At 41.4% G+C, this 25,320-nt stretch overlaps 1 protein-coding gene across 2 annotated transcripts; it reads right to left on the reverse strand.

Moving 5' to 3' along the window:
* LOC137012052 (pecanex-like protein 3) lies at nt 1–25,320 on the reverse strand. 2 transcript variants are annotated; one of them, XM_067375044.1, is made up of 33 exons: nt 23,414–25,320; nt 21,545–21,753; nt 21,235–21,340; nt 21,099–21,138; nt 20,898–20,993; nt 18,528–20,249; nt 17,512–17,811; nt 17,367–17,424; nt 17,152–17,293; nt 16,756–17,067; nt 15,800–15,832; nt 15,523–15,694; nt 15,318–15,428; nt 13,980–14,071; nt 13,779–13,888; nt 13,572–13,677; nt 13,392–13,484; nt 13,017–13,167; nt 12,792–12,936; nt 12,427–12,604; nt 10,372–10,480; nt 9,927–10,056; nt 9,758–9,816; nt 9,445–9,660; nt 7,570–7,823; nt 6,903–7,133; nt 6,696–6,799; nt 4,938–5,085; nt 4,496–4,726; nt 4,122–4,396; nt 3,864–4,030; nt 3,377–3,756; nt 1–3,037 (listed from the first exon to the last, which is right to left on the reverse strand). In XM_067375044.1, the coding sequence occupies exons 1-33, from the start codon at nt 23,564–23,566 to the stop codon at nt 2,876–2,878; spliced, it is 6,795 nt and encodes a 2,264-aa protein (XP_067231145.1). In that variant the 5' UTR covers nt 23,567–25,320; the 3' UTR covers nt 1–2,875. The 2 variants fall into 2 exon arrangements, with proteins under 2 accessions (XP_067231145.1, XP_067231146.1); XM_067375045.1 differs by lacking the exon at nt 20,898–20,993 and having other exon boundaries at nt 2–3,037.

Below are 25,320 nucleotides of genomic sequence, written 5' to 3' on the forward strand. Positions count from 1 at the left end.
GGGACAAAAACATGAACAAAATGACTGTTTTGCAAACAATAACACAAAAAAAGCTTTAATTTAAATAGGAGGGGGAAAAGAAATCACATAAAAAACTGTACATAACTTTGAATATTGAATAACAGTTTTTAAATAAAACAACCTCCAATATAACTAAAATTAAAAAAAAAAAAAAAAAAATACAGGATGATGTACTATTTTACAATAGTTGTGCAAAAGCAGTATTAACTGATACAATTCCCCAGACTTCATGATTCTGTCGAGAGAGAGAGAGCTGTCCCCCTCCGCAAGCACAGATACACCGAAGCGTGACGCCCCTAAGACTCAAAGTAGTGTCCTCCATTGAAAAATAACCAGAAATCCAATAATAATAAAATAGATTTATATATATTTTTAAATATATTTATATACAAAACATGCTGTACATATATGGCAGAGATTGGTTAGATCCCTTTTAAATCACTGACACCCAAGACTATCCAGTAACTTGTGCTTTCTCCCAGTAAGAGAAGAACTCCCTGTTGCTTTGGAAAAGTCACCCTAAAGATGAGAGTAACGGTCCTGGTGGGAAGAGAGAAAGGTTGATTGGCCTCGAACAAAACGCTCGATAGCTATTGAAGTCCCACACAAGAGGCCATAAATGAGCCGAGTTTGTTGGCAGACTAGATGAGAGACTTGAGATGGCCTAGAGAGCGTGTGTGGTGGTGATCGAGAACAGACTAGGCTGCACCGTCCGCAGAGAGACCTCATGCTTAGTGTTCAAACAACTTGTGATATGGTCTGTGATGGGCAGAGAGACTCTATATACTGTCAGTGTTATAAACCTATTAACAATCGGTGCTTTAAGTGAGAATGAATAAGTGAGCATGATCAAATCGTTGCGAACTGCCTCTACTGGCACTAAACGAAGCTAGAGACTCAAATCATGTCAAAACTCGACGTTGACCGAGAAGAGTCATCTGTTATGAATGCATCAAGCGTTGTAAAATGAATGGGGCCGCTCAGTAGAAAAACACTTCGATTGTTATTTTGCAATGAAACCGCATTACTCTGAGGAACCAGTGTAAAATCTCAAGCAAATATCCTTCTCTTCCACTTGAAACCCAGGCAAATCATAAGGCACCATTTTCTCATGGCGGCCACCCCCCCCACATGCCGACTCTCAAACCATATCCTTCAACGCAAAGCTTTTTTTTTTTTTTTTTTTTTTTTTTAAAGAGCACAGCTCAGCCACGTCAATCATTTTAAGCTAGGAAATTGTATGGTGAAAAAGCACTGAATGGATTTCTGAATCCGAAAACCACTTTAAACGGCTCACAGGATATTTCAAGCTCCTTTACGTCGACACGCCGCAGCTTTTCCAGGCTGATGTCAGTGGTGTATTGTTTGATTGCGAGCATTTGATATGTTTGTCGTTGTAGAGGCAGTGAGTGCCCTGCTTTCCACAGCAGGCGGTCTGAGCTTCGTTCGCCCAACAGCAGATATATAATGACATCTACATTTCCAGTTGTATTACACACAGATAGGGAATTTGCTAGTCACAATCAGGTGGATTCAAGAAAGGGGGGGAAAGCTTACAGTTCACTCATGTCCAACTAGTATCAGCACAATCAAAAAAAAAAAAAAAAACAGCCACTCCATCCATCTTCATTTGAGATCAGCAATCAAATAAATTTTTGTCTTTAGAATCAGAACATCTTTATTGTTTTTTTCCCCCCATCAAGTTCTTCCAACTAAAACGTTGGAGTTTAGAAATCGAAGCAGTAGTTTGGTTAGTTCTATTAGTAGTAGAAGGGGGTGGTGCAGTAGCAGTAGTATTGCAAAGAGGGAGACGCTTGCAGTAGCAGGAAAAAGCCCGACGGGAGGCCATGAAGCCCTCACGTGCTCTGGCCCACTACTTCACCATCAGAGCCCATTCGGTAGGCAGCAGTTTAGGAATTAAGAAGGTAGTCTGATTTCCTGTGGGATGTATAAAGAAATAAAAGAAGGTCGGAAAAAGACAGAGAGACCGATGTCTTTTGACTTCTACTCTGTCCCAGCTGTCCTACACTTCACCACCCAAAACTCAGGCCCCTCCATCCTCACCTGAGCTGGCTGTAAACTATGTAGGGAGCACCAGGTGCTGAGGGAAGTGTGCATGTGAGCGAGTACATGTGTGTATATTCAAGTCTTATCCCTGAAGCTCGCTGAAGAACGTTGGTGGTTGTGTTATTTAAGAGCGTGAGCACATGACATGCAGCTGCCTGATGGGCCACCAATGTGATCGAATGTCTTTTCTGGAATGTGAGAGCTATGAGGGGATTCAAAATCGAGTCCTTTGGTAAAGGACAGTGGCTGACGTGGTGGAAAGCTCTGGGCTTTGATCGGATTCTGAAAAAAAAAATTTCTGAACATTACAGATGACGCACGGCGTTTGTGGATGTTAAGCAATGGACTGGATGAGTGAGGGTAAAAAACAAAAGCTTGAGTAGGTTTAAGGCTGCTACAGAGAAAAGGAGAGTTCCCTTTTTGTTACTGCTGGTGGTACAGGTCACAGATTTGCTTTGATTAAATGACCCGAACCTCCTTTTGTGAGAAGAAAAAAAGAAAATCCCTTAAGATTGCACTGACTGCCCACTTTTTTGGCTTATGGACCAGGAGGCCAAAACAGGAGCCAAAGACGCTTAGGAGAGCTCAGTCCAGAGTTCATTACTTAGGCAGCACTCTTCTAGTGTGCTTCCGTATCTGGTGATGTGTTTAAGTATATTTGCGAGAAACATCCTAATATATGCAGAACTGACTGAAGATGCTTGAATTCCTTGAATTCCTCCCAGCTCTCCCTCTCTCTCTGGATGGTGAGGATGACCATGGGCTGTACTGGTCATGCTGTGAAGGCTCAGCGGAGGTGCTCAAGTAAAGGCAGTTCTGTAGACTCCTCCCGTGCACTGGGCGGGTCTGATGATGTAAGGGGCGTGGTCTCAGAGGGTATGACAGCGCCCACTGGATCCAGTGTTGGGCTGACATCAGTGGGCAGGACAGGAAGGGGAGGCTGCGAAGGCTAGGAAAAAAAATTTAAATGGGTTAATTTTGTATATACACACTTAAAGTTGGAAAAAAATTGCTTGTTCGCTGTTAAACGTCTCAGATAATCTGATGGCAGATAAAAGTAAACGGTAAATATAAGACTTTCGAATTATTTGATACAGAAGTGTGCATCAAATATGCTAAACATGAAACCTTGAACATGTGTCTGTGACGCCCTAGAACAGACCTCATTGGTACTTGCGCATTACGCACATTTGAGCTTCTACTTATCCTTTTAATGGCAGTTGGCAAACCCACTAATCTACCCCCAAACCAATCCATGAGATTGGCTCGGGACACCCCCAGTCTTTACCTGTGTGCGTATGCTCTGTGATGCTGAACCATCCCCTTCCATTACAGCAGGTCCGTTGAATCCTTTCCTCCCTGGCAGACTCCATTTGCTATATAGGGCCTCATAGTGACCCAGGCTTAGGCCCCTCTGAGACACCCTATGACTTAGATTGTCCTGCAGGCTACTGGGGCAGAAGCGATCTGCAGGCGGCAGGGCCACTGAACCACTGAAAGACAGCTGGGAGCTGGACAGGTGTTGTCCCAAAAGCCCATGGATGGAAGAGGTGCGTTGCAAGGAGCTAACAAGCCCTGCATCCATCCTGCCCTCTGATTGGCTGAGCAAGGCAAGTGGAAGGGGCTGGGGATGCAGCGGCCAGGAAGGTCCAACCGGGTTGTCAGTCCCTTGAGAAAGAAAGGAAAGAGTGAGACTCAGCCTGCACACATCATTGCTTTATTGATTAGAGGTGGACGGTGATACTGTAGCAGTGCAAGAGAAGCAGGTGTCTTACCCATCAAGGGCTGTACAGTAGTGGGATGAGGCTGAGGGATGCTGGATGTTGTGCTCTGAGGAGGATGAACTGCAGGGTTGTTACTGATAGAGGTAGAGCCACCACCACAGTCTGAATCCTCAATGTTCCCCCCACTGTTGCATCCGGCACCACATCCCTTCTGAAGCCTGAAGAGAGCAGAGAGCAAATACATAAAAACAAAAACACTACACACCTAAAATGTGATGTAAAAATACATGCATGTTTCCAACGCCCGACCTATCCCAGCTGCTGATGAACCAGGTGTAAATGTTGTGAGGGCTGATGGGGCCTCCCCAGACCGAGCGCAGCTGGACATGAGCCCCGGCGTAGGATGTGGTGAGCGGGGAGACGTAGATAGGGTATCCGATGGGCTGATCACAGGACGAGTTAATCATGTTCCTCAAGGCTTGCTTGGCGTTCTGGATGCTTCCTCGTTCAGGATTCCGGTTCCGCAGAAAGACCAGCTCCTGCTGCTGTCCGGCCCACAGTCCGCGCACACACTCCCGGTTTACCTAAAGGAGGCAGCAGGGATAGATTAGTTACAGTTTAAAATACATATTTACAGTCAACAGAATGTACATGCTAATAAACAGGCTTCTGCTGCAAAGCACCTTGATGACTCTGAAGCTGAGGAAGCGTTTGTTCAGCATGATGATCTTGTACTCGTCGCTGCCGTCATCCATAACGTGGCGGAGGGCGAGCAGAGAAGGCATGTTGGCCAGAATAGCACTGCGCCAAACAGGGTCACCCTCATGAGAGATCAGCATCTTCTCTTCATTAGCTGTGATGGCATCGTACAGCACCACTGGGTCCTCATACTCATCAGGAGAGGTGAAATGATCCTGTGAATGAGAGACAAAACACCTGAATCCAGCATTCCAGAGAGCCATTTTATAATAACTGCATCATCAGACTACTTTATACAGCATGAGATGTGAACTATACCTTACCTAAAGTCTATTTTGGTACAGGCTATGAAAATATCACTGCATTACCCCAGAAACCTGATTAAAGTGTGATATCAGTGGGGATGGACGAATGCCTCAGCTGTACCTGGTGCAGTTTGAGGGACATCCGTACACCTGGAGCTACCACCCTGTTCAGCAGGTCCATGTCTGCAAAAACCCACTCGTCTCTAGGAGAGGTGATGCGAAAGTCACCCTTGAACAGGGCATGAAGGCCGTAGAGAAAAGGCTCCAAACTGAATGTACAAGAAAGATAATCAGTGTTTACAGCAAAATTTCACTCATAAAAACCCAACAATGCAAGAAAACCAAATAGTTGATGACCTGTTCCTGATAAAAACAGCTTAAAGTGGTATTCACATAAAGATTTTCAGCAATAAACAAGACTTTACGTGAGTTACGGCGATATGAGCAGCAGTAAGGTGGGCGTGCCCAGCAATGCAAAAGGCTAAGAAATGCTTAACTTTGTGAAATGGTGCAGAGATAACTTAAAGCAGCAAAATAGCTGCAAGCAGCAATGATAGGCTCAAGTACTACGGCGCCACTTACTGGTGGCTTTAGGAAAAATGCACAGTGGGCACAAGAATGTAAGCATGTAAATATGAGTGGACCATTTCAGTCTGTTGTACATGTCTAATGACTAATGTCCTGTTGGGTGGTTGATTGTCAGAGCAAAAGTTGTTCAGGTCGGTGAGAACAAGGTGTACACATTTTTATGCATATACATAGGGATGCACAATACTGTATATCGGCCACCATATCAGTATTGGCCGATATAGGATCATTTTTAATGCCATCTTTATCGACCCGATAAAAAAAAAAAAAATTTGGCCAATATTAAATCTGATGAATAATAGATTATTTCCTTCAGCTGAAACACTTCAGATGTGCACTGTTCACCATGATGGTTTTCAATTGCTTGAAATATGTTTGGAATCACTTCAAGAAAAAAATACAGTTAAGTGCAACATGTGTAGCACAAGTCTGTCATATAAGCTACAGAAAATTATAACAAAAACACTACTGTATAAGAATGTTGTAAATTCATTTTGCGCCCGTGTTTAAGTGCGCTGTTACAAGAAGAGTGCATCCATAATGGAGCTACACCTTCATGACTAAGTTCGCTTGTGCATGTGCAGCCTTTTGCAATTGTATGTTGTATTATTATGCTTATTTTCTGTATAGGCCTATGTATCTGATTTATCTCATATAGGATACGTTTGGTTAAGAATTAACATAGTAAAGCATGCCGATGATCATCTTTAGCTTCAGCTTTTATTTTGAATGTGTGTATAAAATGCTTGCCTGATAGCACCCCCTGGTGGCAATATAATATAACAAATTACAGAGAAGCTTATGCTTAATGAATGGTGGCTTCATATATATTAAACATAAAATAATAAACATATTATAATAATATTTCTAATATACCAATTGCAAAAAGGTTAAGAACCACTGGTTTAATTAAAATAATTAAATTAGGCCTATTGTCCATTTTATTTAACCATGTCATATCATTTTCATTCCTTAAGTAATTGTCCAATGACTTGCTTTCATTTTTTAGGCATTATTTTATTTCTAAGTCAATAGATTATTTATTTATTTGCATTCCTACATATATATATTATAAAGTATGTATGACATATAGGCCAAGTGTTTTATTTATCACACAAAATTGGACACTGCAGACTTTAAAAAGTTATGTAGCACACAAATAAAATTAAGGCATGCAGCAGTAGAAACACCATTCTGTAAAAACGCTAAATGTGTGAATAATGCAAAAGCAGACAACAAATGTTATTTATATTATTTAAGCAAAAACATTATGATCGGTTTAAACTCTTACCTCGCTGACATGCTGTGGGAGGCGGTGCCCAAAGCTCGACGGCCCAGAATACACAACCCAAAACAGAGTGTGACCAGAGGGGAATCCTTCTCACTTTCAACTGGCTGTAACAGGAAAAAAAAAACAAAAAAAATGTTACGTCTTTCATTCCCATGTAACCAGACCACAAGTCAGCAACTATAAACAGCAAAGCCATCTTTAAAATACCGTTTCTCTGCGGCTATTGCAATATTTGATCCACTCCAGGTACACCAGACAGAAGGAAAAGGGAGTGATGCCAGATGCACGGTGGTCATAGTCTTCATCTATGTTCAGGTTGAAGGTGGGGTCACTATCCACATAGGATGGGCTGAGGCAGGGCCGCAGCGCTTCCTGCACAGTCTCGTTGGCCAACCACTCCTCCAGTTTGGGAGAGCGGCTCACATAGTAGATGATACTCTGTAGTGGAGAGACTTGGATCATTGCTCTGCATCTCAGTAGCTACGTTTACACAGACACGCTTTGCTTCAGAATGAAATCATTCCGAATAATGCATCCGAACAGTGTTTATATGAATGTTAAATAAAGTGATACAAATATACAGTTTCCCACTGTTGGCGCATAATAACCATGATCACTTTTTTTCTTTGTTTTAAACTGTAGACTTAATATTTATCAATATCGGATCCTAATTAGAAGAGTCTTTACATGTCCTATTAAACCCCCCTTACAATCAGAATACAATTTCAATCAGATTTGGCCAATTCATTCTGACTGACATGGTTACATGTGACTTTTTTTTCCAACTGTGCTACTAGTCTGATTACAAATGGATTAATGTAAATACAAAGCTACTGGTGGTTTTATTTGGGTCATTCATCTGCTAGTAACTGACCTTGACATAATATGTGATGAGAATCTTGCGCAGGTCGAATACTTGAAGCATGGAAGCTGCGTTGTTGTCGCTAATGCTATAGCCCTCCAGCACATATTTGGTGGCAGCCACCTCCCAGGCCAGCCAGCGCTGACCAAAGGCAGCATTGAAGGAGAGCATGTGGGGGAGATGACCTGGCTCACAGCAGCAACAGCCTTCATCTTCCTCCACGCCTTCAGTGATTGCCTCCACCTCCCTCTGCTGGCAATATGTTCCTGAAAAAACAGCCATTAAAGAATAGAAAAAATGAAGAGGAGAAAAAAAACAGTTTAAGAATAATCAGTTGCGGTTCATTATCAGAAACCTTTTATTGCACCAAAACTATTCAATTATACAAAAGGTTCTTTATAACACAAAAGCATTCTTTAGATTTTGAAAATGTTCTTCACGCTAAGAAAAAAAAGAGGTTCTTTTAAGGACTGTTGAATAAAAGGTTCTTTGGTAGAATAAATGGTTCTTCAATGGCATACAGCGAAAACCAACTTTTGGGCACAGGCAAAGATTTTTTAGCTTCATATGATTTTACCCAGTTGGACAATATCAAACATCTTCGATATTTTGAGCCGATTTTAGAACAAATATTGGTTTAATTTATCACAAATCTATTAGTAACAAGGCACATGAGTTTGTGTACATCTGTGAGTTTTTCTGTTTGAAAGGACTTAGTTTAAGATTAACAGTTTAGTGTGCAGTAACCAGTTTTTCCTCTGTAACCATTTACAAAGTCAGCAAAGGGTGTGCTGCCTAGAGTTTTAAAATGAGATTCAGAACAGATTTTAAAAGTCAAAAAAGTATTTTCAAGTTTTTTGAAAATAGGCTCATTTTCAAACTCCCCTAGAGTTAAACAGTTGAGTTACCGTTTTCAAATCCATTCAGTCGATCTCCGGGTCTGGCAGTACCACTTTTAGCATAGCATCTATGCTAAGGCATAGTTTATTGAATCTGATTAGACCGTTAGCATCTCGCTCAAAAAAATGACCAAAGAGTTTCGATATTTTTTCCATTTAAAACTTGACTCTTCTGTAGTTACATCGTGTACTAAGACCGACAGAAAATGAAAAGTTGCAATTTTCTAGGCCGATATGGCTAGGAACTATACTCTCATTCCGGAGTAATAATCAAGGAACTGTCTCCGTGGTTGCAAGGCACGCTCCCATGGTACGATTAAAAAGTGGAGTGTTCCTTTAAATGTGCTTTATGTAATAATGACAGCTAGTGGCTGAAATGGATACTGCAGTCCAAATTCAAAACATTGTTTGGCCTACCCCATCCTCCTCAGACTTGATGCTCTCGCGGGTTGCCAGTTTGGAGACACGCAACAGGAGCGAGCTCAATTGACATTGGAAGGCGAGGAGGCTTACACACTGTAAGATAATTAGTTGATTTATTGATTTTTGATGAGCTGATATCACGTTATAATATGCTCCTGTTCATAGAGATTTTTAGACGGATGCTGAGGCTTTTTAGGTTGGGTAGAATCTCCGATCTCTGACCCAGTTTGTTCGCCGGCTTCCATGGCTGCAATTGACTGCATGTGTTTTCCGCCAACTGGCAACCCGGGGTGGCGAAATACTTTTGGGTAAAATTGGCAACGTGCGGTCTTGCACAGGCCAAAACAAAAACAGAAATTCTGACACAGAATGCAAATTTCAAAGTAAAATAACTGGCTGTAGCAATGGTTTTCAAAGAAACGATTATGTGAACTTAGCATGTTTAATAAATATCTGCAAACATATTATGGTATTTTTATGCTTTAGTAGTCAAAAACTTACATAGAGCACCTTTAAGAAAAATAGTGCTGCATTTTGTTTCAGTCCCTTTCCTGCAACAACTCACCCCTGAACTCCAGGCCTCTGAGCTGGAAAGTGACAAGGCCGTTACCGATCTCAATGATGTGTACGAGAGCATTGAGGTAGTCGGAGGCCAGAATGAAGCAGTCTCCTGTGCTGTAGTTTCCCCAACGGCCCAGCAGAAGGTCCCCACATAGCGAGTGCTGCAGAGAGCGTGTCAGATGCTCATAGAAGATGGAGTTCAAGTTGTTGTCATCAGCACCTACCCAATCAAGAGATAAAGGGAGAGTTAGAGGACAGATTAAGAGGAAAGCACATAGATGAAATTGTCTGTATTAATCAGAAACAATATCACATACCAGGGTTGCGGTCCAGCTGTGTGGCTAGACGCGTGTTAGAGTGATCCACACGTTTGGTGCTAAAAGACAAAATAATATTTAAGTGTTCAAGTAATGTCTTCAAACTTTTTAAATTCTGAATTAGCAAAACAACACAGCTGACATTTGTTCGAGATTTCTTAAATCTTACTTGTAGTCTCTCTCCCAGAACTTCACAGGCCGGGTGTAGGACGTAACAAAAACAGCGCTGCCCAGCACAGGGTTGAGGGGAGTGGAAAAGAGAGCTGAAAACACAGCTTGCACAAACAGCATGGCTGAGTCTGAGAGCAAAAACTAAGTTAAGGGACATTTTCAAAAACCGACTGTACAGCAAGACATTGTAAACATTCCGAGTGTGAAAAACATGTGGGGACAAACAAAACTCAAACTCATATTTGACAAAGCAATTGAACAAAGTGTGAAAACTACCTAAAACAGCTGAGGTGGAACATGTGAACTGTGGCCCAGAGCAAAACCAATGGTACAGCTGTGCTATAGGAAAATGGCAGCACTCCCACTGGGCACATATTAACACCAGGGTAAAGTTATGAGATCAGCATTCAGGTCTGTGTGAGAGTAACACCGGTAAAGGATACGGGGAACAGCGAATGGCTGAGCGAAGGCATGGAAAGCAGAACCCCATGTGATCTGCCAAGGTGCAATGTAGGTCAGCACAAAACGCAGCTTATACAGCAGATCCCACATCTGCTCACACACAGGAGAGATGACAGCAACATCAGTCTTGAGATTCGGCTTTACAACCTCACTCCGGCAAGAGTGTAAGTAACAGTACATACAAACCTTTAAAAATGTAATTCAAATAGAATGTATATATTATGCAACCATAACGCTTTCCTCATTATATATTCATACATCTAAATTAGAATCTAAAATCATGATGTTTATATATATAAAAAAAAAAAAAAAAACATCCACAGAAATGAAATGCTTCAAAAACCTATATACACCATTGTTAAAAGTTTGGGGACAGCATGACTTTTTTAAAAAGAAATTAATACTTTGAATTTGTGCTCTGCATTTCACCCCTCTAAGTGCACACACACAGCAGTGAGTAGTGAACACACCGTGAACAACACACACCCAGAGCAGTGGGCAGCCGTTTTTGCTGCAGCACCCAGGGAGTGATTGGGGGTTAGGTGCCTTGCTCAAGGGCACCTCAGTTGTGGGTAATGAGAGTGGAAGAGAGTGCTGTTCATTCAAATCCCCCACCTACATTTCCTGCCGGTACTAAGACTCGAACCCGCAAACTATGGGTTACAAGTCCAACTTTCTAACCATTAGGCCACAACTTCCCAACGTGATGGTTTCCACAAAAAAATATTAAAGTAGTCATGAACTGATAAATCTAATTTTCCTTGATCTTTTGTCATATAAGAGGTCATTGTACTATAAAAACCATCCTGTAAGTTTCAGAACTCAAAGCTTCCTCATTAGTTAAAGCTGCTGTCCGCAACTTTGTGTTAAAAATTTACAAAAATTATATAATGAGAATGTACAACATGAATCCATTTTCCAAACCGTGTTTTTGTCTAACCCTGAATCATTATTGTTTATATTCAGACTATTTCAGACCGGACTGATAGGACCTGCCGCAGAGTATCACGGTAACTGCGTGACTCGCCATAGACATACACGGAGAAAAGTAGCTGCGGCTACAATGTTCTTCCGCGAGACGCATGCAGTTCTATTTGCAGTTCTAGCAGTTCTAAAAAACTGCTTTTATTAAAACCAGGCAGCCCAAACGGGATTTTGTCACATTATGACGTAACAGTGCGACAAAAGACCACCTCTGCAGAAGAAGATACTTTTACATCACTGACTCTTTAGCCCCGGCCACCGATTCACACATCATGTAGTAGTAAATACGAGAGAGATGCAAACACAGGATTACTCCGGCAACAAAACAATAGAAATGCTTCTGGGGATTATAAATAAATGTAGAGGATGCCGTTTTTGTTATTTTGTTTGCAAAAACTATGGAATGGGATATTTAACATCGGAAGTTTATAAAAAAATTCCACATAATGGCGGGTATGTCAAAAACTATTTTAATATGCAAAACTGTTACTATTACCATAATGCAGCATGCCTATCAAAACAGTGTTTGAAAGAGAGGGTCAAAAGCAGGATAGAAATGACCTAATTACCTCTAAATTAGGATGTTTTTTGATGTAAAAATCTTTATAACATTATAAAATAAAAATGAAAGATGCAGTTCATGACCCCTTTAAGCAGCACAACTGTTTTGAACATAAGAAATGCTTTGAGCACTAAATCAGAATATTAGAATGATTTCTGAAGGATCATGTGACACCGAACACTGGAGTAATGGCTACTTAAAAATTATATTAAATATAATATGAAAAAATAAATATATTAAAATAGATTAAAATCTCTCACAATTTCCTGTATTTTTGATGAAATAAATACAGCCTTGGCAAGTATAAGAGACTTTCTTTAAAAAAAAAAAAAAACTGACCAACCACAAACTTTTGAGTAGTTCAAAAACTGGATTGTGTAAGAACCCCTTGAATAACATTATAAGTGGACTTTAGGGACAGATTGTAAATGTTACAAGTGTTGAATATGGCCCCTTTAAATCTCACAGAGATGTGACTGTATGCTCAAACCTTGCTGAAGAGGATGGACATGCAGTAGTAGTCGAGGAGAAAGGTCTGTGAAAAGCGCGGGTAGTCGAATTGGAAGAAGAGGGCGGTGAAGCACAGAGTGACATACTGCTGAGACGGGACACAGAAGGACGAACGAAGTAGCTTCATCCCAGCCACTGAGATGAAAAGAGCACGGCCACTAAAGAAACAGATAAAGGATACCATCACTGCACATGACAATCTGAAAATCTAAAGTCTGGGACCACAATGAAAACTTGGGAATACAAAATCTTCCAAAACAACAGAGTAACATAAGCTTGTGGTAAGCTTTATTCTACATTAGGACTAAGAGAAATCTTGAGGATTCTGAATGTTCTTGTTCTTACTAGGCTCCAGGTTTGTCAGGGTTTTGGCTGACAGTGTGAGCTTCAGTGGTGAGGGAGTTAAGCACTACAGCCGGGTAGATGAAATACTTCTCCACACACTGCAGCCAAGCATACAGCTTCTCAAACCACATGAGCTGAGCAGCATCTGAGACATAGAGAGATCAGTCCATAACACTTGTTCAGATTTGCAGACATTAATGAGTGTGTGCTGGTTTGACTACTCACCTCGGACCTCAAACTGGCTGTATTCTCTAGAACGAAGCACAGGGTGAGCTAAGCAGAACCAGGGCAGCTGTTTGCGGAGCTGAGGTAGGAGGTAGTGTGTGAAAAACCCCACTACCCCAGCCAAGATGTACAGGACGAAACTGAGAGCAGGCTGAAAAATAGTGCAAAACACACTTTAAAATCAAAATCAATGCAATGATTTTAAAAAATTATTTATGAAAATTAAATTCTTAATTTGCTACACTGAATGAGACTTCACACCTTCACAAGACTAGAAATGATGTTCATTCCTTGGATTAGGACTAGTTTTTCCAGAAGAAGCTCACAATGAAATTACTAACATACTCAAAATCACATTCTGGGCAGCCTACTGACCTGCAGAGCAATAAAGACAGTGCTGGCACTAATGGCGAAGGTGATAATGGCCATAAGAGGGCACATGACCAGGTCTGAGTGAAGAGTCTCTTTCTGCAGAGTTAGAGAGAGGGGAGTCATTTAAAAACCATTAGAACACTTATCGAGCAAAAGATAAATGCAGATGGAGAGAGCTTTTACCACAGAGTCACGCAGTTTCTCTGGAAGAGGGTCTTTAATCTCTAATGGGGGCTCTTCTGGTGTTCGGCTCTCCAGCTCTGGGAAGAACTTAGAGCGGATCAGAGACCTGCCCAGTGAACAGTGCGAAAAACATGTTAGATGTCAATCACAGAGCTGTTGGTGAAGTGAGAGGATTGGGAAGTCAACAGCATGTGTGGTGACGCTGACCAGAGGATGGTTGGGTCGCTGCTCTGCCTGCTTAGATGATAGGACAAGGCAAGGAGGAGGCCACAGAACACAGAGAAGAGCACCGGGACATGTGCTTCTCCCCACGGAGCCTACACACACACACACAATACATAAAATGAGTATAGGAAGAACTGATAAACACAGCTCTGTTGTAAAAGAGACAAACAGCTACCCACTTACATTGATGGCACCAAGGCAAAATCCATAAACCAGAGCCGCTACCAACATACTGCGCAATAAACTATAGACTGAAGACAGGGGGCTTGTGGTGGCTGAAACACAAATACACACACACCAATTACAAGATCTCATACTCACGGTGCAAGAATGAATATCTTCACACTCGTAGTCATGTGATATGGCTGTATATCAGCAAGGCTGGGATTCAGCCGCCATCTAATGGCGTATTAATGTAACTTTCACTGATTATTGACGGACCCTTTCTCAATACCAAATATGGCATATTATTTATATAAAATAGTATTTATTAAACAACAATTTTTAAATTAATAGCCATTTTAAAAGACACAAACAATAAAACACAATCAAATAAATAAAAAACACAAGCAAACAATTCAGTCAAACGTACAAAAGTAGCACTCTAGTACAGGATTTAAGTATATTAAAATACAGCCTAAATATAAAGTATGAAACATACTTTTCCCCTTAACCCAAATCGTTTTGCTCTGGAACAAGTAATAGATAAGACCAAAGATTTTCCTGTTTCATATGCCCAAATATCTCGTTTAACTAGCATTTACATAAGAGCCAGTGTCAAATACCCGAAGGATTCACCGAGATGAAGCTTACATCTGTGAGAGTCCAAACAAATTGTAAAATAGTTGCTATGTTTATATTTGAGTCACATGAGGTCTAAACCACATTCTCGCCTTAAAAAAAAAAAAAACTCTTAAAACTACATTTCTTGAGATAACAGTAGTATTTATAAAAAAAATATGGTGCATTTGCTCGACCGCCATGACACTCGCATGATACAAATGTGAAACAGCTCAAGTGCCGATACAGGGGGAATAATCGCACTGCTCTTACCCAATCAGATTCAAGAATGAGAAAGAACTGTTGTAGTATGCCTGCTCTCTGAGAATCAAACCCTTGACCTTTGCATTGCTAAAATAATGCTGTAATAGTTGAGCAGGAACATCATAGCTATAGAAACACTTTTTGATAAGGTTCCATTTGTTAACATTACAAACAATTAACTAACAAGTAAAAATACTTAAGGCATTTATTATTTTGTCAGATAATGTTCATTTCAACATTTATTAACAGTAAAAATTATCTCTTTATCTGTTTGTTAATATTTAATGGACCTGAGCTAACATGAACCAAAAATTGACATTTATATTTTTATTACCAACGTTAACAAAGATTAATCATTACTGTAACAAATATATTGCTCATTGCTAATGTTAATTAATGCTAATGTTAAATGTTAAATTGGACCTTACTGTAAAGTGTTTCTGCTATAGCATCAGTAACGTACAAAACGTGTCTCACCAGTTCCACCGAAAATGTGCATGTCCACCTGTTCCAACAAACACATGAGGAATGTGTTGACCTGAGGTAGAAGCCCAAACAGGAAGATGATGGGAAAACAGAGGGTGAACACTGCAGAGGAAAACATATAATTACATTATTGTATTATGCACAACTCAAATAACAGAGGTTTAACAGAACTGGCTTTGAATGATAGTGAGCAGACCTATGAGTATGTCTCTAGCACAGAGCAGAAAGTGGGCAGAGAAGAAGGTGACCCCATAAAGGGTGAAAGGCCGTATACTCTCTGAGTGGCCGACCAAGTCAAACACCCAGATCAGCACACAACACAGGCAGAAATACACCGGTCGGCTGTACACGATGATCCAGTTATGGCCCTACAATAAAGACCACATCAAATGAGCTGGGTTGGTAAAGACAAAATGTCAAAGGACTGTGAAAGTCTAAGAAAAGAAAAGACTGCCAAATAGCCATATACTCACATGCATCGGAGATGCTGCATCGGGCTGTACACTCTGAAATGGACAAGAAAAAAAAATATCAACAAGGGACACATTTAAGGGTTAGTTCACCAAAAAATGACATTTCTGTCATTAATTACTCACCCTCATGTCGTTCCAAATCCATAAGACCTTTGTTCATCTTCAAAACAAAAATTAAATATTTTTGATGAAATCTGAAGGTTTCTGAACCACACATAGGCAGCAACGTCATTGCACCTTATGAGGTCCAGAAAGGTAGTTAAGACTTCGTTAAAATAGTCAACGTGACTATTGTGGTTCAACCTTAATGTTCTGAAGTGACGAGAATACTTTTTGCTTGCAAATCTGAACTGTTGCCATACACAGTTGACGTAGTGAACGCAGTGAGTGCAGCGCTTCAGTGTTCTACGTCAGAATGCCAACTCATTATTGCCGGCTCCTGCATCAGCATCACACGCATGCATCATGCTGCTCACGTGTACAGCGTCGGCCAATACTGAGCCAGCGTTCGGGTGTAAACATGGAAGCACTGCACTGCTTTCACTACATCAGCTGCGTATGACAACAGCTGAAATTGTTAAATAATGCCTTTTTTTTCTCTCGTCACTTGTTTTCTTGCCGCTTCATAACATTAAAATGTGACTACAATAGTTTCAACCTTTAATGATGTCTTTAATACTTTTCTGGACCTCAAAAGGTGCAATGATGTTGCTGCCTATGTGTGATTCAGAAACCCTCAGATTTCATCAAAATTATTTGTGTTCTGAAGATGAACAAAGGTCTTACGGATTTGGGACGACATGAGGGCGAGTAGTTAATGGCAGAAATTTCATTTTTGGATTGAACTAACCCATTAAATATTTGAAGATCAAGAGATGCCAACAACGAAAACAAAGATAACAATGCTAAAACAAACAAAAATGGACCATTTTAAAAATGCTATTTCTCATACTGACCTTTAGTAAGGAGTACTGACAGCTGGCAATGACTAGACAGAACTGGAAAACCCAGATGTCCCTAAAGAAGCCCTGGCGAAGAAGCAAAAAGCCAAGGAAAGCTACTAAGCTGGCCAACACCACTGCAAACACATTCTCGCCAACGCGTCGATTCCTGTCCAGTAAGGCTAGCAATGCTAGCCTGTCATAACGAACTCTTAACCATTTCCCCGGCAGCACCCAGAATCGGTAATACTGTTTAGGCTTGGCCTTTTCCTCAATCATCAATGTGTTCTCCTGGGATTCATGTGGGGACTCGTGATCTAGGTCGAACTACAAACAGAAAACAGTCAAAACAATTAGCAAGATTGTGAAATGGAACATGTGTTTTGAAGATGTTTAAGAGTTAAGTCTCACCTCTGGCATATCCAGGGGCAGCCCACGAACCTGCATGCCCTGGAGGACCACAGGTCTGGGCTGCAGCATGGACAGCACCGGCGCCACCTCCTGGACATCAGTGGAGGTAAAGCTGGAGGACTGTGACTGTCGTTCTCGCTCCCTGTGCCAATGAAAACGGGTCAAACACTAGGAAACTGCTGAATATTATCTCAATGGTAAAAGTTAAGACTTACTGGACTGGGTCCTCATATCCTCCACCAGCAGGCCCAAAAGTATAAGACCTCTTTACTCCTGAAATTAGATCATTTCAATTAAAGAAACAACTAAACCAGAATTAAATTAGTGTTACAAGTCAGTGAAGAACAAATGATTCTTTACCACTCTCATCATAAAAGTAGTGCACAGCTCCCTCTGAAGTGTCGTCAAAGGTGGACGCCTCGTGAACACCGCTGCGGGGCAGAAGCAGCAGGGAAGAGGCGGCAAAGTGCAGGGCGGAGGGGAGCGTTCGTGTACGGGAATGAGAGGAAGTGCGGACTCTCTGGAGGTCCTGTAGACTAGGAGGAGAACCCATGGCAGAGGGGGGTGGGGTGGGGTTACTACCAGCATTATGTCGCCTGCGAATGGCCTGCGTCCTCTTCACATTACTCACAGAGTCACGTTTACTTCCCTCCTCTGGGGCTACATGAGCAAAAAGGAACAGACAAAGGATAGAAAATAATGACAACAGCACAAATCAATTAAAATAATTATTAGAGAAAAAATATTAAAAAGGAAAAAGTGCAAATTTATAATGCAATAAAAATAACAAAACAAAAAAAAAATTTCGGCCCAAATACGAGTGAATATGGGTCTCACACACCATGATCTCTCTCTCACTCACACACAAAAAACTACAGCAGAAATGATTATAGTATTATTAATTAGTATTATAGTTAATTAAAAGAATAATTTAAGAATAATTAAAGGAAAATGTAAAACATATTAAAAGAAAACAATTAAATATACATATATTTTTAAAAATTGGATGGCTTTTCCAGCCTAACATTGGGTGAATATAATGTGGTATGATCTCACACACCATGACCAAAAGAGCAACATCCCACAATAAAAAGTTCTGCAAGGCTCTAAATATTTTTGCACATCTATAGGCCAATTCACACCGTACAGACAAACGGCAACAAACAAGCTGGCCGTTACTTTTAGAATTTTATAAAAAATAACTTATGTTCACACTGCCCTAACAACCCCGACCAATGGCAACAGGCGCCGAAGGGTAACACACTGATCCAAAATAACACAACAAATGTGTTTGTTGGCGTTTGTCTGTGTGATGTGAATTGGCTTTAAGAAATGCAAGAAAAGAAGTGCTGAGAATAAATCTGTTCACTCCTCACCTCCTCCTACTGCCCCCTCTTCCAGCAGCTCTCCTGCCCTCCAGCCCGTCTGGTTCCCAGCCCAGGAGCCCCCAAGTGAGTCTAGCCTATGGTGTGCCCTGGAGAAACCCTCTGAGTGCACTGTCCGAGCCTCCAGGTCTGACTTAGAGATGGTGAGTGGACGTGGGGCAGGAGTAGAAGAAGGGGGTAAAGGTAGCATAGTAGATGCAAGGGTCCCTGTGTTGTTGGAACCCCCACCAGCCCCATCCATGCTGAGCACTCTGGCATGAGTCTTGGCACTGGCTGTGCTGGCTGAGCGCTGAGCACTGCGAGAATGGGAGGGTCCTACTTTGTCAGGCTCCTCCCCCTCTCCAGGACTAGGTAACTGAGGGGGGCCAGGCTGGGAAGCGATGACGGCATTCGCCAGATCTGGGGAGTAGCAGGAGGTAGAGGAGCTCGAATCATCATCTTCATCGTCGTCTTCGTCGTCAGAACTGAAGCGACGTTGGGATCCTAGGCTAGAACCTGCACTCATATCGCTGCCATCATCTTCGTCGCTGGAGTCCTCAAACAAGCTCTCGCTGTAGGCTTTGGCACCCAGCCGACTGCGTACAGGGATGTAGTCTCTGTGTTGGCCACGGTTGTGGTGCCGGCGATAGGAGCCACAGTCGAAACTGCTACTGCCAGCAGCACCTCGTTTGCGGGGAGCTTTCCTGCGACCGGGGCGGTGACCCACACTGCCCCCAGCACGTAGCAGCTTCAGATCTTTAGGTCGCACCACCTGCTGCTGAGCTTGCAGAGATGGTGGCTCTGCTAGGAGGTAGGACGGGGCGGAGACAGGCAGAGCAGGCTCTGAGCAGACCAAGCCCAGTGCCAAACCTGACGGCACAGAGCTGGCCTGGCGGGGAGGAGGAAGGGGGGGTATAGGGATGCCACCATCAAGATCGCAGGTTTCAGAAGGCCCGCTGCTAGACGGCGACGAGTCTTGCAAGGAGGGCTGTGCAATGTCTGCAAGCAAAGGGGGAAGGTCCTCCCCCTCCACCAGAGTTCTGTCTAGGCCCTGCCCAGAGGAGAGCTCTTTGGAGGGTGAGCGTAGCAGCACGCTGTCTGACAGGTCATCTGTGTCACTGCCACCCTGCAGCATGTCTGCAGGCTGCTGATAGGAGCCTTTACCCTGAGGCAAAGCTGTGGAAGGAGCATTAGACATGGGTTTATGAGTCTGGCCCAGTGAGGGGCTCTCAAGCTGTGTTGAGTCTGTTTTCTCGCTGCGGTAGCTACTGACTGTACTGAGAGTCTCTCTGTCTGTGGCCGCTCCACCTCCACTAAAGCAGCTGTCAGTGGAGCCCGCAGCCAGGGCCACTCCAGTGCGGCTGCCTGGTTGCTCAGCACCGGGGGCAAAAGTGACAGGGTCAAGGCCCAAACCCAACAAGTTCTCGCTTAGTTCCTCACTCAAGCTACTTTTGATAAGAGGGCTGAGAGGAGCATCTCCCAGGCTCTCAGAATCAGCTGAAGGTCCAAGGGGGGAGTAGCCTCCTAGACCCTCCCCATCAGGGCTCTGCGGGGAAAGCTGCTCCACACCGCCATTATCTGCCTGGTCCTTCTCATCTCCATCTTCTTGGCTAGAGGGCGATGGCGGGATAGAAGGACAGTTTGCTGGGTGCAGGCTACTAAACCCACCAGACATTACATCACCCACACCAATTAGCCCTCTGTAATCCCCAGCCAAACAGGATGGCGCCACACCTGCAACAACAAAAAAACATCCAGTTACTACTGAGCAGATTAGCCATGCTTAGAGGTACACATAACTTGGTACTAGTAACATCTTTAACAAACCCATTGGTTTTAAGCTATCAATACATTGCGTTAACTTTATTTATAATATTTTAATATCTTGTCATATTTTGCAATAAACATCTTATTTTATACATATAAATCAATGACTAAACTTTTTTGCTTCAAATTAAAGTTTATAATGTTAAGGTTCATCTCAGAGCTTGTTGGTAGTAGTGACAGATCTTTTCTTCTGTATTGTGAAATAAACCCAAGTTAAATTATTAAACAACAACAACAACAACAAAAAACTCCAGGTCAGGGACTTTATTCTATTCATCAGTTGTTGATTGCTAAGTTGAGGGCATTTCAGTTTAGTAGTTTTTACTGGAAGTTAATCAAAGGGTCATAAACGGCAAATGGGGCAGAATAAAAAAATCATTTAAACATACATAGATGAAACATTCACAGCAAGATCTAAAACATGCATTTACAAAATAGATGAAAATGTGTGTTGCCAATGGATTGGAAGGAAACTGGGGATCTATCTGGGGGACTATCTAGGGAACTGTCCAATGCAACACTAATGAAGTGAAGCAGTAAAGGGACAGTTCTTACTAGTGTTGTCCTGAGAGTTGTGTCGAAGGACATCTCTATGTGCAGAAGTTACGATCACATTATTACTGCCGTGCTCCTGAATGAGCTCCTTAATATCTGAAATTTTAAAAATCAGAGAAGAATTGAAACGCAAGCATTCCAGTTCATGTCAACTATTTGATGTTGTATATTTAAAAAAAAACAACAACACCCACAACGTACCCTTTGAGCCTCCAGGGTCTTCAAGCTGTGGTAAAAATTCCTGAGCAAAAAAGAAAACAAGTCAGAGGAAATTGCAACAAGTTAAGGAAAATAATGCATGAGGACATGTGACATTCGGCATTAACAATATCCTTACCGACACCTGATTCAATCCAAACAGCGAATGCTGGGAACTGCAGCGTACAGGAGGGGTGGAGTTCACCTTTCGGAACACCGTCATTTCCACACCGACACCACTGTCCCTGTGGGAACAGGCATGCTGACATGAGCTGAAACTGACTACAGCAGAGTGACTGCTCGACACCAACAGCTGTTCCAACAACAAATCCCCAAAGAACATCTGACTCAGTAGCATGATGCTCGTAATGCTCTACAAACTGATTTGGTCTACTTGCTGAATTGAGCGATAGATAAATGGAAGAAAAATATATATTGTAGTAATGTACCTGTGTTGGCTTCCGTCGTGAGCTCCAGAGCCTTCCTCTCCTTCTTCCACTCTATGGGGGTCAGTGGTGAACGAGGCCTGCCTCTTCTCCACAATCTCGCCCAGGTCAAACATGGCATGTAGTCGGAAGTTCACTGCTTTTATGGCCGTGAAGAAGGCCGCTATCACAGCGCAGTACATACCAGCCACCACTAAATTGGCAGGAAGGGCCTGAAAGAATGAATGCGGTAGAATCATATCAATGTGGGTGCAATAACTGCAACCTCAATTTCGTTTCAGACACTGCATCTTATGCAGGCCACAATGGAGAATAGACTGCAATAAATCTGATTTCATAATGTTCTTGCATAAGTCTTTAACAGTATGTAAAATACAACATAAGTAATAGTAAATTTATTCATTTATTCATGTTATTTGCTATATCAGCATGTGTAAAATCAGTTAAAAAAATATGTATATTAAACATTAAAAATGGCATGAATAATTTATACAGAGGTAAAAATATATTTAAAATTAGATGCAATTGAGATTAAAAACCCTAGATGTTTTCATGTTGCAGATTTACTAAACATTCTTTAGACAACTTTGAGAATAAAACTGAGTAAAATCATTGTCTAATGACATTAAAAGTTTTAAAGTTCAATAAAATATTTTTAAAGTCCCTGTGAACCGGACGTTACAAACGACTTTTCTCCAGTGTTATGACGTGTTTCCAAATGAAACGGAATATGAATAGAGGGCAGGGTTGTACTTTAGCGATCCTCCTCTCCATCTCTCACTCATAGCAGAGGAGCGCCAGTCCAGACCGGAAATAACTTTTCAGATTTTGATTAAAGATTACCACGACAAACATTTTTTTTCTGTGTATTAACTTGCAACTAATTAATTGTTCACCACAAGACAAGTAATATTCACTAGCAAAGTAAATAGGGTCAATTTTGATTTCATGACGACTTTAACAGTCAACTTAGGAGTGTTACAAAAGCAGCAAGATAGAAATTCACCTGAAAGCACAAGTATCACTAGCGATGTCATAACGTTTCATGTTTATCCACATGCTTTTCTGTATTATCACTAACTGGTTGCTACACTGAGAAAATTGACACAAAGGAATGTCTTCCTGAAGACTAATGTAATGATTCCTTCTTGTATTTCTGATAAATAACATTGATTGTGCTTGTGCTTGTGAGGTACTTGTACTAACATTCTGTAAAACTTTAAAACAGGCTATTGCCTTGAAGGAACTTTATTGAACGTTCTCTTATGTCTCATCAGGGAAGCATTCATTTGACTGAAAATACAATATTACAATTTAAAAGAACTATATTAATATAATTTTAAAATGTAATTTATTCCTGTGATGGCAAAAGCTGAAATTTCAGCATCATTACTTCAGTCTTCACTCTTCAGTGTCACATGATCCTTCAGAAATCATTCTAATAGGCTGATTTGGTGATCAGGAAACATTTATTATTATCATCATATATTATCAGTGTTAAATAGTAGTGCCACTTAATATTGTAATGTAAATCAGGATTTTCAGGATTCTTTCTTGAGTACATTTTTTTTTTTTTTAAATGTAATGTATACAATGTTCATATACACACTATTTTTTACTCTGACACAAGGTTTGATGTTATCTCGGTTCTGCTTCAATGTGCTTTTCTAATATCTTAGAAAAGACATTCCATAGCTTCATAAAATCTGCCCACATGTGCAGCTGTCTTGCATTATGAGAAAGATTCAGAACCAAACAATTTTTCAAGAGTAAAGCTTGAGATCAGCAAGTAAAGAAAGTTTCTCAACATTGACACAGTCTGAATATGTGCTGGTGGAATTCTTTACCTGGGGAATTACTTCATGAACTTACCATGTAAAGAAGAAAGGGGAAGGCCAAGAGGAATATCCAGAGGTAGAGATGAAAGCAGTTCGAGAAGGTACTCTGATGAGGGTCCACGTACCATCCTCCGGTTAGAGAAGCCCACACTCCCTGCCGCAATATCTGAAGAGCTTGAGAGCCCATCTTATCGCTTCGGGATGAGACGACTCAGAGTTCTTTACGTTCCCTTCTCAAAGGTTCTAGTGCGGTACTTCCATTGGGAACCTCAGGATGGACTTTCTCGGACTGGAAATGAAAAGGCTGCCCAAAAAAAGTTAGCAGAGTGTGCGAAGATACAGAACAACTTCAGGCCTGTGTTTTTTCAGCATCGACTGTTCTTTTGCATGCTCCTCCAGCAGACCCCTGTTTGTAGTGCAGTTCATCAAGAGTTTTTGGCACAACTGTGACCCAAGGGCTACATGAAAACATTCATCCTGAGGAATCATCAAAACTGCTTGGTTTGGTTTCTTTACAACTTCCCAGCACTTTAAACAAACACAATTCCATAAATAAACAAGCTGTTCTGATGACATACTTAAGATCAACAGGCTATTTTGAATATGGTCATTTTACCCTATTTGTGGCATGATAATAAGGCTTGAGACATTTGTCTGATTTAGATAAAGTAGCCTAATGAGGGATTTCTAGAAAATACAATTCAGGGATCAGGTTTCATAATATAATATTTTAGAGATGTCAAGAGATATGTATAAGATCACTGAACAACTGCATGAGCTCTTTATACCTTTTCAGGCAATGCAGAGAAAAACAGGCAGTTAGTTAGTTAATGTCTCCACTGACTTTCCACTCTTCTGTAACTATTGTAAATATGGTATACAGCTTCAGAGTCCTGAGAATTAAATTTGTTTTTTTTTTTTCTGTAAACCTTTCCCGTTGCCCAACAAGAGATATGCGTATATGACACCGTTTAGAGTTTTATATCTTAATTGACTGCTGATTAATTTTAACCTACAGCCATCTCATCCAGGCCTGAACAGTCATAGAATCCTTTCAACTTTTCCCTGTATGGCAGTAGCTAATCTCTACAACTGGAAAAGGAAAAACACTGAGCATCCTCGGCAAACAATAGTAGTTCAAATAAACGAAAGCTGACAAATGTCTCAGTGTAATTGGCTTTAAACCAATTCTACTTCAGCTAATGTTAGCATAGGTCTGTTAGCTTGCCTAGAGCAGCTTTGAAATTATATCGAGTCTAAATAAAGACAGTAGAGAGATTAATGTCCAGGAAAAGTTCCAATATTCTTCAATAATAATGTTACAAGAGTGCGAATATTTTCAGAACTGTAAACAAACCGTGTGTTTAAATAGCAATAGCGCTAACGCTGACAGCTGAACGACTAAATTTTAGCCTGAATCAAACTGCTAAACATCAAACCAATCAGAAGGGACGCAGGTATTATATTTAATCTATTTTCTCCTCAGTTTTTCGAATTAATTTGACGCATATCTGTCCTCTTCCAGCTCAATATCACCTGACAATCACTAGCCACACCGCTAACATGCTACAAGCAGTAGTGAGACACCTCTGACTTTGGCTTAAGTGTTTTGTAGCAAAATTTTGTGCACTCTTCAACTCCGTCAACACTCCATGGGTTATCTCGACAGAGTCTGCGTTAATTCCTCCAGAAACGAGAGCAGGAAAACCACAGGACAGCGAAACTGAACGCGAGTTAGCATCGGCTAACGGTAGCACTAAGTGCTTCCTCCTTATGATGAAAATAAAAACACACACTGAACGCAAAATATCTCTACGTGGTTACCACAGCAACCATTTCCATGGTAAGTCCTGGGCCGCTGTGTAAAAACTGCAGCGAGAAAAGCCCGAAATACGAGCTCGCTAAGTTCCAGTGTCGAATCGCTTCATTCACACAGGTAGC

Source organism: Chanodichthys erythropterus, chromosome 22 (genome assembly GCF_024489055.1).
Source record: "Chanodichthys erythropterus isolate Z2021 chromosome 22, ASM2448905v1, whole genome shotgun sequence".
In the NCBI taxonomy this organism is placed as follows: Eukaryota; Metazoa; Chordata; class Actinopteri; order Cypriniformes; family Xenocyprididae; genus Chanodichthys; species Chanodichthys erythropterus.

Coding starts and splice junctions, on each gene's coding strand:
- LOC137012052 (XM_067375044.1), bottom strand. CDS start 23,566: ATGGGCTCTCAAGCTCTTCAGATATTGCGGCAGGGAGTGTGGGCTTCT. Junction 13,678..13,778: donor AGCGACCCAACCATCCTCTG/GTCAGCGTCACC, acceptor TTCACTGGGCAG/GTCTCTGATCCGCTCTAAGT. Junction 10,481..12,426: donor TGTCCATCCTCTTCAGCAAG/GTTTGAGCATAC, acceptor GTGTGTGAGCAG/ATGTGGGATCTGCTGTATAA.